The 13230-nt window shown below is 45.7% G+C and overlaps 1 protein-coding gene across 1 annotated transcript; it reads right to left on the bottom strand.

The window, feature by feature from the left end:
- Positions 1-1469: 1469 nt before the first annotated feature.
- LOC135390173 (hairy/enhancer-of-split related with YRPW motif protein-like) lies at positions 1470-12707 on the bottom strand. Its single transcript, XM_064620147.1, has 4 exons — positions 12552-12707; positions 12141-12224; positions 7818-7890; positions 1470-4019 (listed from the first exon to the last, which is right to left on the bottom strand). Exons 1-4 carry the CDS (start codon positions 12633-12635, stop codon positions 3436-3438), a joined length of 825 nt encoding a protein of 274 aa, XP_064476217.1. The 5' UTR covers positions 12636-12707; the 3' UTR covers positions 1470-3435.
- Positions 12708-13230: the final 523 nt, after the last annotated feature.

Raw genomic sequence — 13230 nt, forward strand, 5'->3', positions numbered from 1 at the left:
CCTACTGGGGATGCAATAGGAGCGCTCCGAGGTATTTACAATGGTTCTCCAAGGTCTTACTGACTCGATCGACCCCTCTGAAACGGACCAAGTTGGACCGCATTTGGGAGCGCTCCGAGGCGTTTTCATTAGAGTCATTAAATAGGTGTACAGAGTATCGTATTCTTTTTCCGCGCCGGAGCCGCCGTCCGGTGTCCGTGATTGGGCCGATTGTGTCACGTGATTTCTCCTTCCAAGAACGCGCCGTCCATGTTGAGTCCCCTCCACCCAAAACCGGTTTCCTCGGTTGCGAGCTGGCTCAAGTGCGCGCAGTTCTCCGGCGGAGAAGGGGGAGATTGGTGTCCCATTGCTAGGCGACGCAGCCGCGCCGGACGCAAGATGGCGGGCCCGCTCGCTGGCGTGGCTCCGTATCGCTACTCTGCTCCCTATTTAGTGACTCTAGTTTACATGAGCGCACTGGGACCGCTAACCCAGTTCGGTTCGCTTTAAGCGGTTCTATGTAAACGGGGTGATTGATTGTGGAGGCAATTCGCCCTTGCCCTAATGCCTAATGCTCTTGTGGGGGTAATAGACAATCAAGATTTCCTCAATGTCAACATTGTCCGCCCTCTGCCGTCGTCGCGCATCTCGGGCAACTGGAACTTGGATAATCTGCAATGGCCTGCTGTCCCTTTTTAAACTTAGCCACACAACTCATCACTGTTGGTCAATGTGGAGCATAGTCCCGAAATGCTCCCTGCATGTCTGCGTGAATCTCGCTCGGCGTTACTCCCTTCAAAAGCAGCTAGCATATCAGAGCGCGGTTCGCTTCGCGGTCCTCTCTGCTGCAGCTCGCTATTTCGACATACGTTCACGGCCACCGTCGTGGAGCTGCATCTCAGATTCGATTAAAACATGGCTGCTTGCATAATAAAGGGCTGCACTCTTGCAGAAATAAAATCCGCTGCAGATAGAGCACGTGAATGCGCAGTCCGTGACAACAGCACATAGCAGGTGATGCGAGCATGCCCAGTATAGCGGTCGTGCGGAGGAACAGGGATGTTTTGTGCGTGTATTGTTTACTGATGTAGGTACAAAACCAAAACAGCACAGCTTTTGTCTATAGCTTCTATTGTATGCCACAACTAGGTCTAATTGGTGGTGCGTAGTGTAATGTTGAACAAATTTTTCCATAACAAGTTTTCTGGACCCATTTTTATACTTCATGCTCAAAGAGTCCTTTGTCATATCATTTAAATGCCGGTGCGGGGTATTCGGGTGTATTACATCAACTGGACACCACCTGCTTTCATTTTTGCGACATCGTCTGGATAATTAGCTAATATCTAACAACTCACGAATGCAGAATAGCAGGTCCTAATTCTTTGTCATCAACCTTCTCCGCATAACACTTTTTTTTCATGCCCCCTTTTAAAGAGGAAGACAAACATATTATGGTACATGACTAGAGCATTTTATTTCGCCGTACTCGACATGGACTCTGGAAACGTCTGAAAATATTCACATTGTGGAATCACAGTCGATTGTCGTCACATACATATTCGGTTGGTCAACATCATTGATATGGGCACCTCAAGTTGCATTTTTCGTGCAGTACGGAGCATCCTACAACAAGTATCTACGAAGTCCTCAGCATTTGCTGTACACTTGCACACTGGCTGAACGCAGTACTGTGCAAAGTTAAAAACATCGTTTTCTCAAAGCGTCTCGGAGTGTCCACAGACTCTGATAAGGCATGACTGATTGTTATAACGCCGGTGCATCGTTTAGCCGTCCTCTTATACTTAAAGGGACAGTTCACCTTTTACGAATCAGATCTTACATTTTTGTTGGAACTAATACTTCGTTTCCTAGTTTGACCATTTTCTGCGTTACTCCACATGAAGTTGCATGCGGTACAAATTAGCATCCGCTTCGCCGAGCACTGAAATCCACGCGATTTGAAGTTCCCGTGCAGAGACATATGCGCGGAGTTATATGACAACACTGTGACGTCACGCGAGCTGAAGGAGACGATCTCTAGTTCGCTCCTCCCTGCAGATCTGCCTGCGCTGCAAGCCCTCGCGGCAAAATACAGGTAGCTTTGGAAATACGACTTTGAGCGAAAGGTCTTACTGGAGAGTTGTTCGTAGTGAAATGCTCCTGCTGCATGCATTTCTTTTAATTACCTTAGTGAGCGAACTGTCCCTTTAACGACCGAACTACGCAGATACTACGTTTGAAATAAGTTCTGCATTAGCAGACCATGAGAGTTGAGTTTCCCCTTAAGGCCTTATGGAGGGCACTAAAAATGAAATCACGTGATATCTCAAACACCCTATTCGTTGAAAGCACTTTGTTTGAGAAAAGAAAGTGTGCGGCACCCCAATGTCACCGAAGAGTAAGATGAAATATTCATCATACATACTTTGCATAGCTCGGCTTTGGCAGTTATATTAACGATTTGTAAAATACCACGTACAAAGTAATTTAGTCCGGAAGGTTCCTGACTAGATGCCTGTAAAGGCTACATAATACAGAAATTTCCCCACAAAATATATTATTTGAACAAGATGCCTGCTTCCGAAATAGTGTTTGTAATGGCTGGCACGATATATTATTTCTGCAACATCTTATTTACACGATCTCCCTCTAGCCGCCGTCGACTGGGTACAACACCATCGCGAGTATAAATACATCCCTGCAATTTTTAAGACTAGTACGTGAGAGTAAGATATATATTAGCTTTGGAGAGACAACCTTGGGCTTGTTTCGCGCTACACTTTTTAACGGGGGTCATTCGGCGAGGATTTTTGTTCACGAACCACGCATGTTGTGTAACGACCATGCAAACTCTCAGAGACAGGTCTGCATAGGGGAAAGGCAGTTCAGATGCACAGAAGAGCCTGCTAGTTACAGTGGTCAGGAATAAACAACGACAGAAATGCGACCACTGTACCACTCGCTTTCGGTCTGTTTGGGTTCTTTTCGAGACCCCGAATATAGCTATAATAAACTACACCAGCTAGCGGACTGCCCTTTTGCCTGCTTACGATTGGGTATATGATGGCAAAAAAGTGCGTGAGTTTCGTTATGCGCTAAGACAAGGCAGTGATTTAATCCCGTCGCTGTCATCGTCCTCTCCCGCTTTCACCTGCCCACGCCACTGCCAATACCTCTTTTTGTTTGTCACGGGTAACCGGAACAAGAAACGTTATAAGATGTTAGAAAGATGCGCATGACAAAAAGAAATCGAAGCAACGCACAGAAAGCGAAGTACTCTCTCAAAACAGTCACGAAAACACATAGGTCGTATTGTCAGCGACACCAAACTTGTCCAGCTCTGATCGAAGTTCACAGTAACGCGGCTGGTGATGCAATATCCGACTGTAGCACCCCATAAGAAATCCAAGGATGACTAGAATTCGCACATCTCTTCACACGTCGAACACAAGATCAATACGCCAGTTCCGTTCCCCACGGTCTGTACGGTTTTACACCAGTCTGTTGCGAAAGTTCTGTACCGTAAGCTCCCGGCATGGAGGTCGAAGACGTCGGCGGAACAAACCCGTGGTTGGGGAAGTACTGATTGCTGCCAACGTGCGCAGCCCCGAGTGTTAGTCCCGAAGGAGGACTCAGACTCATAGAATGCTGATGCGAAGACCTCGATGACGGGAACGGCTGCCTGAAGGAACCGGGACTGGACTCGAGGCCCGAAGACGTGTAGGAGTCGGCTGGGGAACTTGATGCGGACGTCGCTGGGTGTTGAGGCGAGGGCACGGGAAGAGGCGGCGGGTATTGCGGCGTCGGAACTCCGGGAGACGCTGCAGTCCAGGAACTGTTGGCGCTCTTGGCGGCGATTTCTCTCTGGGTCGAGTAGCACTGAAGGTGGCTCATGAGGCGGAGGCGAAGGGGATCTTGGAGGTCGATGCCCTCGATGGCGACCAGGTACCGCGCCACTTCGCTCGCACACTCACGGAACCCCATGTTGTGGTAGTCCATGGCGAATTTGTGGGGGTCGAAAGTGAATGCGTCCACACCTGCGGCAAAAATGATCGCGGGGCATTTTAAGGTACCGTAAAAGATTAGAGGTGGAATATCAGAAAATATTTATCCATTCCAAAGACTGAGCCCATGGTACTCCTGCGTCACAATTTTTGTCCCACTTGAAAATTAAAATATACAATTATGGGCAATACTGTGTCGAAGTAGTCACCAACTGCGAATTTCTCGCCAAGTACAGCAGCAAAAATACATTTTACGTGAATAACACTGGATCTAAAACGCAGCCGTCAGGAGCAACATTCGGAACATACAACACGGTTGCGTGACAGAGAAGGAATACTTTTCCATTAGGCGTCTCCTCGAGCCGTTCTACCGCAATCTTCATAGCAAGCTAAAAACGTTAAGCGTTTTCTGTCACGTGTATCACTTGTTGCGCTTGGTTTACAAGTGTGATGGCCACCGATGATGACGACGATGTGCCCCTGTGCCACGTGCTACTGTGCCGGCTCGTCAGTTCAACCGGTCCAATAGCGTGAGGCCACGCACATCTGCCCGCTGCGACGTTCCAACATCGCCTCATGGACTCATGTAGCAGTGTTGCGGATTTGGCCGCTCAAATCGGATTTAAATCAAATCCGCATTTTTTCTGAAAGTTGTAAATCAAATCCAAATCAAGTCCGGATTTAATTTTGACACGTTAAATCAAATCCTTTTAAATCCGGATTTGTTTTTCGGGACCTAAATCAAATCCGCTTTTAAATCCGGATTTATCGAATCTCTTGACAAATCCGGGAGCCAAAATTCGTACAGTAGCATTACTAGACGTATAACCGTGTCTACAAATTACTAATACTGCCCGTACATAACGTGGCACACAGAGCAATAAATTTCGACTGATTGACGAGGATATAAAGGGCCAACCTATCAATCCGCTGGCCGAAATGTTATTAATATTTTAGGCCATAAAATTTTGAGTTTAGAAAGACACTTTCGGTTACGCCTGCTCGGCGTATACCAGACTATCAATCACCACTTGGGATCGTGGGACATGTTACGAATACTTATACGTACTAAACATGTAGCCTATGGGTCTATTTTAATGCTGACGTTTCGGGGCTTTGTAAAAATTTTCCTCGCGCAGTACAGACTGTTGTAATCAAGGGAAAAAAAGGGTATGCGAGGAAGAGTGGCACTTCTTGCCATGATTGTCCGTGGGAGTAAGAAAGGCTTGCCTTCCCGAAATCACGAAATGATAGGATGTGATATATTTATTGTTCGTTTTTAATTTATTTTGACGTGAATGCGTGTACCAATATGCGTTCAATATGATGGCGAAGACCAAGAATTTCGCGACATGATTTGCAAGCTTGAAACGGCTCGTGCTTGAAGACTCAGCTAGATGTCCACGGGAAAGGTGCCGTCCAATCGACGGAATAACGTTAACTACGTTATAAGAACTGCACCTGGTGTTCCCTCGGTGCGGTTGGAACAAAACGGCTACTCCTGTCGCTCTGGAGAGAGGACGCCGCTACACTCTTAGAAATGAACTTCACCGCATAGCACGCTCCTAGCCAACCATCATCTCGAATGATATCGTTATCTGACCTGATTTGTTGAAAACGGGAGGCGTGCGCCTTTTTTGTGACAATTATGAACAGCATAAGTGTCACAAAAAAAAGGCGTACGCCCCCCGTTTTCAACAAATCAGGTCAGATAACGATATCATTCGAGATGATGGTTGGCTAGGAGCGTGCTATGCGGTGAAGTTCATTTTTAAGAGTGTAGTACGTGTGCAGATTTCAGACAAGGTCACATCAATTCGCGTAGAATGCGAAACGACGCTTCGCTCAATTTCAAATCCATGCATCTTGTGAGGGAGCTTGACGAAATCCACGCGCAAATCCGCTGAAAAAGGGGCGATTCAATCAAAATCCAAATCATTCGTGGAAAATGCGATTGAATCCAAATCCAAATCATACCTGGAATATGCGATTGAATCCAAATCCAAATCATTAGTGGAAAATGCGATTCAATCCAAATCCAAATCATGCCCATGTTTTTTTGCGCAAATCAAATCGCAAATCAAATCCGCCAGCCCTCCGGTGGGTTTAAATCCGGATTTAAATCAAATCCGTGGATTCAAATCCGCAACACTGTCATGTAGAGGAACACCACCTCCTCTACACAAGCAACAAGCTGTTGAACCACGCCATCAGCTTAAACTGCCTGTCTGCCGCTCTATACGATATCTTTAACCATACACATGTATACGGCATCCAACGATGCGTATGCCCAGGGACTCTGACTATGCGTTGTATAGTAGCGCATAAAATAACGCTTCGGACTATACAGGTTAAGAAGCACACTGCTTACATGCTACACATTGCTTACATGGCTCACGCACTATGTGCATCTGTGTTGAATAACCTCGCAGATCCTTCGCAAATTCGCAATCCTTCGCAACCAATTCCTCGAAACCGCACAACTTCACTTTAAATCTCTGAGCATCGCAAGTAAGCTGCAGGCAGGATGCGCGAAATGACCGGGACTAATGTTCTACCCAACTCAGGGCTCGTGCCGCCCAAATCTGAGTACTCGTTAACCTTTAACTCTCTATCTAATTACTTTACGTGCGTCATTTTCCCGCATATCTTCAATATCTCTTTCTCCGTAAAGCTGAATTATCTCTTCCGAACGCGTATGGAGCGCACACATTTATGCAAATTTCACCTCGGTGCCTCCGGTTACCGTCCAAGTGCCTCCCGCGATGAAGTCATTGTCTTCCACGACACCGCGGACACTGTTTCTTGGTGACAAGGCGCTTTACTGCTCCGTCTTTTGTGTTCCCCGCGCACAACGAGAGAGCCAGGAAGTGACCGTGGGAAGGACCTACTCTGACCAGGAAGACTCGACCAGAGAAGTCCTTTCACTATCCGACGGTGGTTCACGATGAGCGTGCATCGCGCGGGCATTGTGGACACGATGTGGCGCGGACCGCAATGTCAGCTCCCTGAGTTACTTTTATATTGCAGGTACGTTGTTGAAAAGACAAACAAGCGAAATGGCTGGGTGGTTACGATAACCGCCTTCCACGTACTTGGTTGGGGCGGGCATGTATTATAATACATTGTATCACAATAGTATTTTAATGTAATACATTTTGTATTAGTATTATACCTAATACGCATTTTCGAAAAAGTATTTGTATTAGTATTATAATATGCCAGGACTGTGCAGTAATTATATTTTTTTATTTAATACTAATGCATAATACTGTACAAAATACCCTGTTTACAATGTTAATACAGTAATACTTCTGAAGAGTGTATTAGAAGTAATACAGTAATACTTTGTAATACATATTTTGGCATATAATAATAGTCATAAAATACTTTCCGAAAATGAGTATTATAATACGTAATACTGCTACAAAAATGTATCACAGTAATACTATTTTAATACGATGTATTATAAGACTTGCCCACCTGGTAAGTGGTGACCCAGGTTCCGGAGTCTCGCGACACCAATTTTTCATTGTGTTTACTCATACATTCAATGCAAGACGAGCCCGGTCCAAGATGTTTTTTTGTTTTCTTAGACTCGTACTGTAGGCTAATAAATAAGCGCAGTTGGTTATACAATAAATAAGTCAGTATTGCGGGTGATTACGTGCAAACGTTTCAAGGGCGGCGGCATCCATGATATGTTTCTTTTTTTTTTATGGTATATTTTGTCTCAATGTTGCCCCACTCGTATAGAGACCCAGTGACACAAACAGAGACGATTCTAAATGAGTCTCAGTGAAAAATTACAGCTTGGGACAAGAAAGGTACCTTTAGCGTGGAGCATCTTCAGGTGATCCACCGTCATCTGGAGGATTTCTGCTTTCTCTAACTTTGCAGAACCCTACAAGGAGGTAGAAACCGTTATAAAAGAACTATTATAAAGCAAACAAAGGATAGAAAGCAAATTATTATAAACCAAAGCAATGAAACACTCGCTCATATCACTCATTCCACTGATCACACGTTGGTGGTTCTGCGCATGCACGCGTAAAACATAATGAGGGCTTCGCTCAGTGCGCAGAACCATCAACGCTGCCCCGTATACGTACGCGATAGCGTACGATTCGTTAAAACTCTCTATTGATTGATTAGAGCGTTCTAGCACATCGTACGTACGTAAGGGATAGCGTTAATGGTTCTGTGCACGCCCATAGCGCAGTGCGCAGAGCCACCAACGCTATCGCCTTTGCGTACGATGTACTCAAACTCTCTATTGTGGATGCATATACGTTGCTTACGAAATACGTATGAACTGCAATCGGGAGTTTTAGGAAAACATAAGCGTCCTCCGATTCCGCATCGCTGTCAGTCAATCAATCAGCAACGTATATTAGAGTATACAGTATTAGAGAGTTTTAGCAGACCGTTGATAACGTGGCTTGCGTCGAACCGTATCAACCGGAACCAATCAGTGGATAAGATTCTGAGTCACGTAGGACTGCGATTGGTTCCGATAGGCACGATAACCTTATCAACGGTATACTAAAACTCACTAATCACTTGTGCCGCGACGGTACGATACGGTTCGGTTCCCCAGTGCTCCACGTACGGCACTGAACGCGGAATAAACGTGTAAAAGCAGACGACGCGTCTTTCACACTGTTGTAGTTCGCCGTTCTCCACAACGCACAGCGCGCCGACACCGTTCGATCTCGGAGCGAATAAAACCTAAAACTCTTGGTAGCCTACATAACGATAAACGTGCGATAATTTGTGCGACGATACCGATAAATCGTACAATAACAGATACATGATGAATATCATATTAGGTGTTCCACCGCAGGAGCGGTGGTATTACATGTGGGTCGATCATTATGTGAACGAGATGGGAATTTAACGCACTTTAAGAAAAAAATGAGTAAAATGGGGAGTAAGTGCAGCTTCTAAGCTCCTAGACTGCAATTACTCCCCATTTTGGTCCCATGACCACGAAATTTACTCCCTAGGACTGCGAATAGTCACTGGACTTCGCAAATGGTCCCCTGAATGCAACACTCTTCGTGAATTTGACGGAATAGGGCTATATAGCTTAGCAATTTTTCACCCATACAGAGGAAGTAGTAGCTAGCGGTTCTTTCTTGCGAAAGTGTGCTATATGCATGTCGCAGAATTTTATATCACTCGACATATCACGAATCACGGTGGACGGTTTAATTCAAAGTGTTTTTATCCATGCACACGAATTTACGAACCTGGGACAGGGAGACCAGTGCGTGACATGCAGTCCCCACTCTGTGACATTCATTTACTCCCGAAACGAACTTTTTTTTTTTTTTTGCTTTGCCTTTATAGTCCCCTAAAGGAGGAAAAGTACTACTTTTCTTCTTAGAATGGGATGCAGCAGAAAAAGGTCACAGGCGATTCACACATTGTAGGTTCCTATATACACCACCGGGTAATTATAAAAGGCGCATACACACAATACGTGTGTACAGGGTGCCTCTCGAGAAACACTTTGTGAGTACGGAACAATGGCAGAAAATATGGGCGCCAACAGTTTTCGCACCTTCTCTCTATTAATAAAGGGGAAACTGAAAATTATGAGCGCACGTCCCTATTGAAAAAAGCACTAGAATCATTCTGGTGTTTTTCGTGGCTGTGATTTGGGACATTCCTGGTGTTTTCTTCTCTGATGTTAGCATCAGAATTCCATGGTGTTCCTAGTGTCTGTTCTCTGATGTTCCACACCAGGACCTCTGATGTGTGTGCTCTGGTGTTGCACACTAGGATCCCTGGTGTTCTGTGACGCTCCACTGCTGAACATTATGATGTCTCATGCGTTCAATCCCGTGATGTACTTGGTCCGTCAGGAACCTCACAATGCACTAAAAGCTGTGCATAGCTGTAGACGTGTTTGAGAGAGAGACAGAGAGAGAAAGGAGGACAGTGCGAGCGCGGCACCACAGCACGAACACGGTGTTAGTGCTGTCCTGTTTGTTTTTCTCTAAGCGTTCACAACTATGCGCAGCTTTCAGAGCCTCGTGGGGGCGCTGAGGAGCCAAGTATACCTCACGGGATCGAATGCGTGAAACAGCATAATGTTCAATAGCTGAGCATCATAAAACACCACGAAGGGATCCTGCCATGCACACATGAATGTACAACATTCAACCAACACGGTCTGTTCGTTATTCCGGTACTACAGCTGCTTCGGATGTACTCATTAATGTTAGCGACTCATCAAACCAGTCAACAATACAACAATACATCTAAGGTTTCTTTCTACTGCAAAGGTGTCCCAGCTGTTAGCAGGCTACTAATTGTTTGCATATAGTATATCGTAGAACGTGAAGAAAAAACAATGTACAAGTTTCCGGCGATGCAGAATCAAAAATAAGACGGTTAAGTTGATGCTCTTAACCGTCTTTGTTATTTTTGATTCTGCATATAGTATACTAAGAATCAGAAATAGGAACAGACAAGCACGTGTAACAACTCATTTTTCGTCCTCTCTTCTTGTAGTCCATATCCCATGAATAATCAGATCATATGATGCCGGACGAAACACACATTCAAAGACGTCACACCAACGACCAGTCGTCACATCTGCCCCGAATGCATCTCTTGTATTTTCTCATACTTCCACTTGTGCACAGGTTGGAAAGCAAACTACGACATATAATGCAGAACTTCAGAAACTCATATTCAAAGTTGTTCACATTCGTGCGCAGTTTTTATGTTGAAAACCAGGACGGAACGCTACCTCAACTAGAGTCACTAAATAAGCTACGCGTAGCTTATTGAGTGACTCTAACCTCAACCACCACGTCCACCTCGTTGAGTTCAAAACAGGCACTAATGCCGATGGCGCTGTCTTATGTGACAATGAGAGCGTAAAGTTTCGTTTTCAAACTCGAGTGGAAGCCGCAAAGCGTGTCAATTTCGACACTTGAGGGAATTATTTGCGATGCGAATTATCATTCCTTTGGAAAAGAAGTTGCGCTAAGGAACTCATGATCATTGTAAATAGCGGTTTTCATGGTAACAACGCGTAGTGCTCGTACTCTGGCGCCTGTAGGTCTGGTGTCTGTGAACCACACCAGACCGCTCTAACGGTCACATTAAAACACTACGTCTGTCTAGTGCGCACACCAAGCATTCTAGAAGGCACCAGAATCATTCTAGTGTCGTAGTAGGCCACTCTGGTGTTGACATCAGAACTCGACAGCACCAGAATCACCGTGGTGTCACGCCAGACATTTTTGATGTGCACATTACAAACATGAAAAGAGTCTAGTGTTAACGCCACACTCTTAAAAATGAACTTCACCGCATAGCACGCTCCTATCCAACCATCATCTCGAATGATATCGTTATCTGCCCTGGTTTGTTGAAAACGGGAGGCGTACGCCTTTTCTGTGACACGTATGCTGTTCATAATTGTCACAGAAAAGGCGTGCGCCTCCAGTTTTCAACAAATCAGGGCAGATAACGATATCATTCGAGGTAATGATTGGCTAGGAGCGTGCTATGCGGTGAAGTTCATTTGTAAGAGTGCAGGAACATCAGGAAACACCAGAACAGTGAATTGATCATAGTGAAACTTAACTGGTACATTGAAGCACTCTGTTGACATTGAAGCACAGAACAGATACTCACGCTCTGTAATGCCGCAACACGGCACTGTCATCAATCTTTAATATATGCATCCGTGATGGCTCCGGTGTAATTGTCAAAAATGAATAATAATAATAATAATAAAGAAAACATGACGGGTGGGTTTACTGTGACTCATTGAAAGAAATATACAGAAAAAAATGCCATTTCCAGACACCGTTTACTGCTGCTGTTAGCTACTAAAAAAGTTACGCATATAAAACCCTGTTCGCCATTGTCAGTAGGTCACACAGCGTAGGCTTATAAGAGTAGATTAAGAAGAATATTGAAGAATAATGAACAGTAAAAGAAAGACAGTACTGTTCAGGCATCCGTAAGCGGATACTATGTGGTTTTCAAGCATGTAATGCTCCGTCGTTTTTGTTCAACTTCTAAGCACCTTTTTTCGGTTCAGTACAAGTGCGGTACTCCGCCTTGATTAAGCTCTGCACTTAAAACCAGATGAGGCTCAAATGTGTAAAGTGAATGACTCGCCTGTTTCTCCAAGGCACTGGGCACCAGCCTGCGAAGTTCCGTCAGGGAAGTGTTAATCCGATCACGACGACGTTTCTCAATAATCTGTCACCAGGGAAGAAATCACACTTTAACATCGAGAAATATTAAATAGGAAATAACACGTACAATGTGATTCGATGTCTGGTTTTTCGGGAAAATTTACAGAAAAATTCATCGGAGCTCTCTGTATATGCTGAGCAGAAGACCAGTCCCCACGCGAATTCGTGGTGCGGCAGAAACATATAAAAATGTCACCTCTAGAACTTCACAAAGGTGCACCGCGTATAAAAGTAATCGCGCTAAGCCGCAGCGTTGGAAGTGACACTGGGTTCGTTCCAAAAACTTTCTGGAACGAATGGCCGCTATCAAGAGGGACGAAGCACCACTTACCCCGCGTCTCTTCTTCCTTGTAAGCAACTGACAACTGCTTCCGCTCGAGTTTCCCGGCGTCCTGCAGTGGCCCAAGGAAAACATGCTTGGTGTGTCTGCAAACGACGTCGTCTGCTAGGAACGACCGTTCAGGCGCGTGCGCGTTTCCGAACTGAACGTGCGCTCGGGTCACGTGCGTCGCACACTCCTCCTATCGGAAGCTAAAGCTCGACGCGTGCGCAGTAGGAGAGGAGGGCCACGCGCGTTCCCACGGAGTGTGGGAAATGCCGCCAGAGAGAAAAAGACAAAAAGTGAAGCAAGCAACAATGCACGGTGAGCGTGCAGCCACGCGCGTGCTGATTGGCTCCTGGCTACCGTGGGAGAGTTTCGGTTTCGCTTTTCCACGCGGCGGGAAGATGGTTCGCACGGGACGGCGAAGGGGGAGGGAGTTATTATTATGGTTATGTTCATTTCGGTGCGAGGTGCTTTGGGCGTTTGCGCGGTTGAGTGCTCGCGTGTGTGCGCGATTCTGACGGGGGGAGAGCCCTTTGTTTGGCGACGTTTCTTCGTCGTTGATGGCCACAAAGGCGTTCAGGGTGCGGAGGGGAAGCCGTACAGGTGGAATTCGCCAAGCGGGAGATTCTTGAAAGATGCAGTTATGCGGGCAGAGTGAATGCGCTGATGTGACGAGTGATTCGGG

The sequence above is a fragment of the Ornithodoros turicata genome, chromosome 3 (genome assembly GCF_037126465.1).
Source record: "Ornithodoros turicata isolate Travis chromosome 3, ASM3712646v1, whole genome shotgun sequence".
NCBI lineage: Eukaryota > Metazoa > Arthropoda > Arachnida > Ixodida > Argasidae > Ornithodoros > Ornithodoros turicata.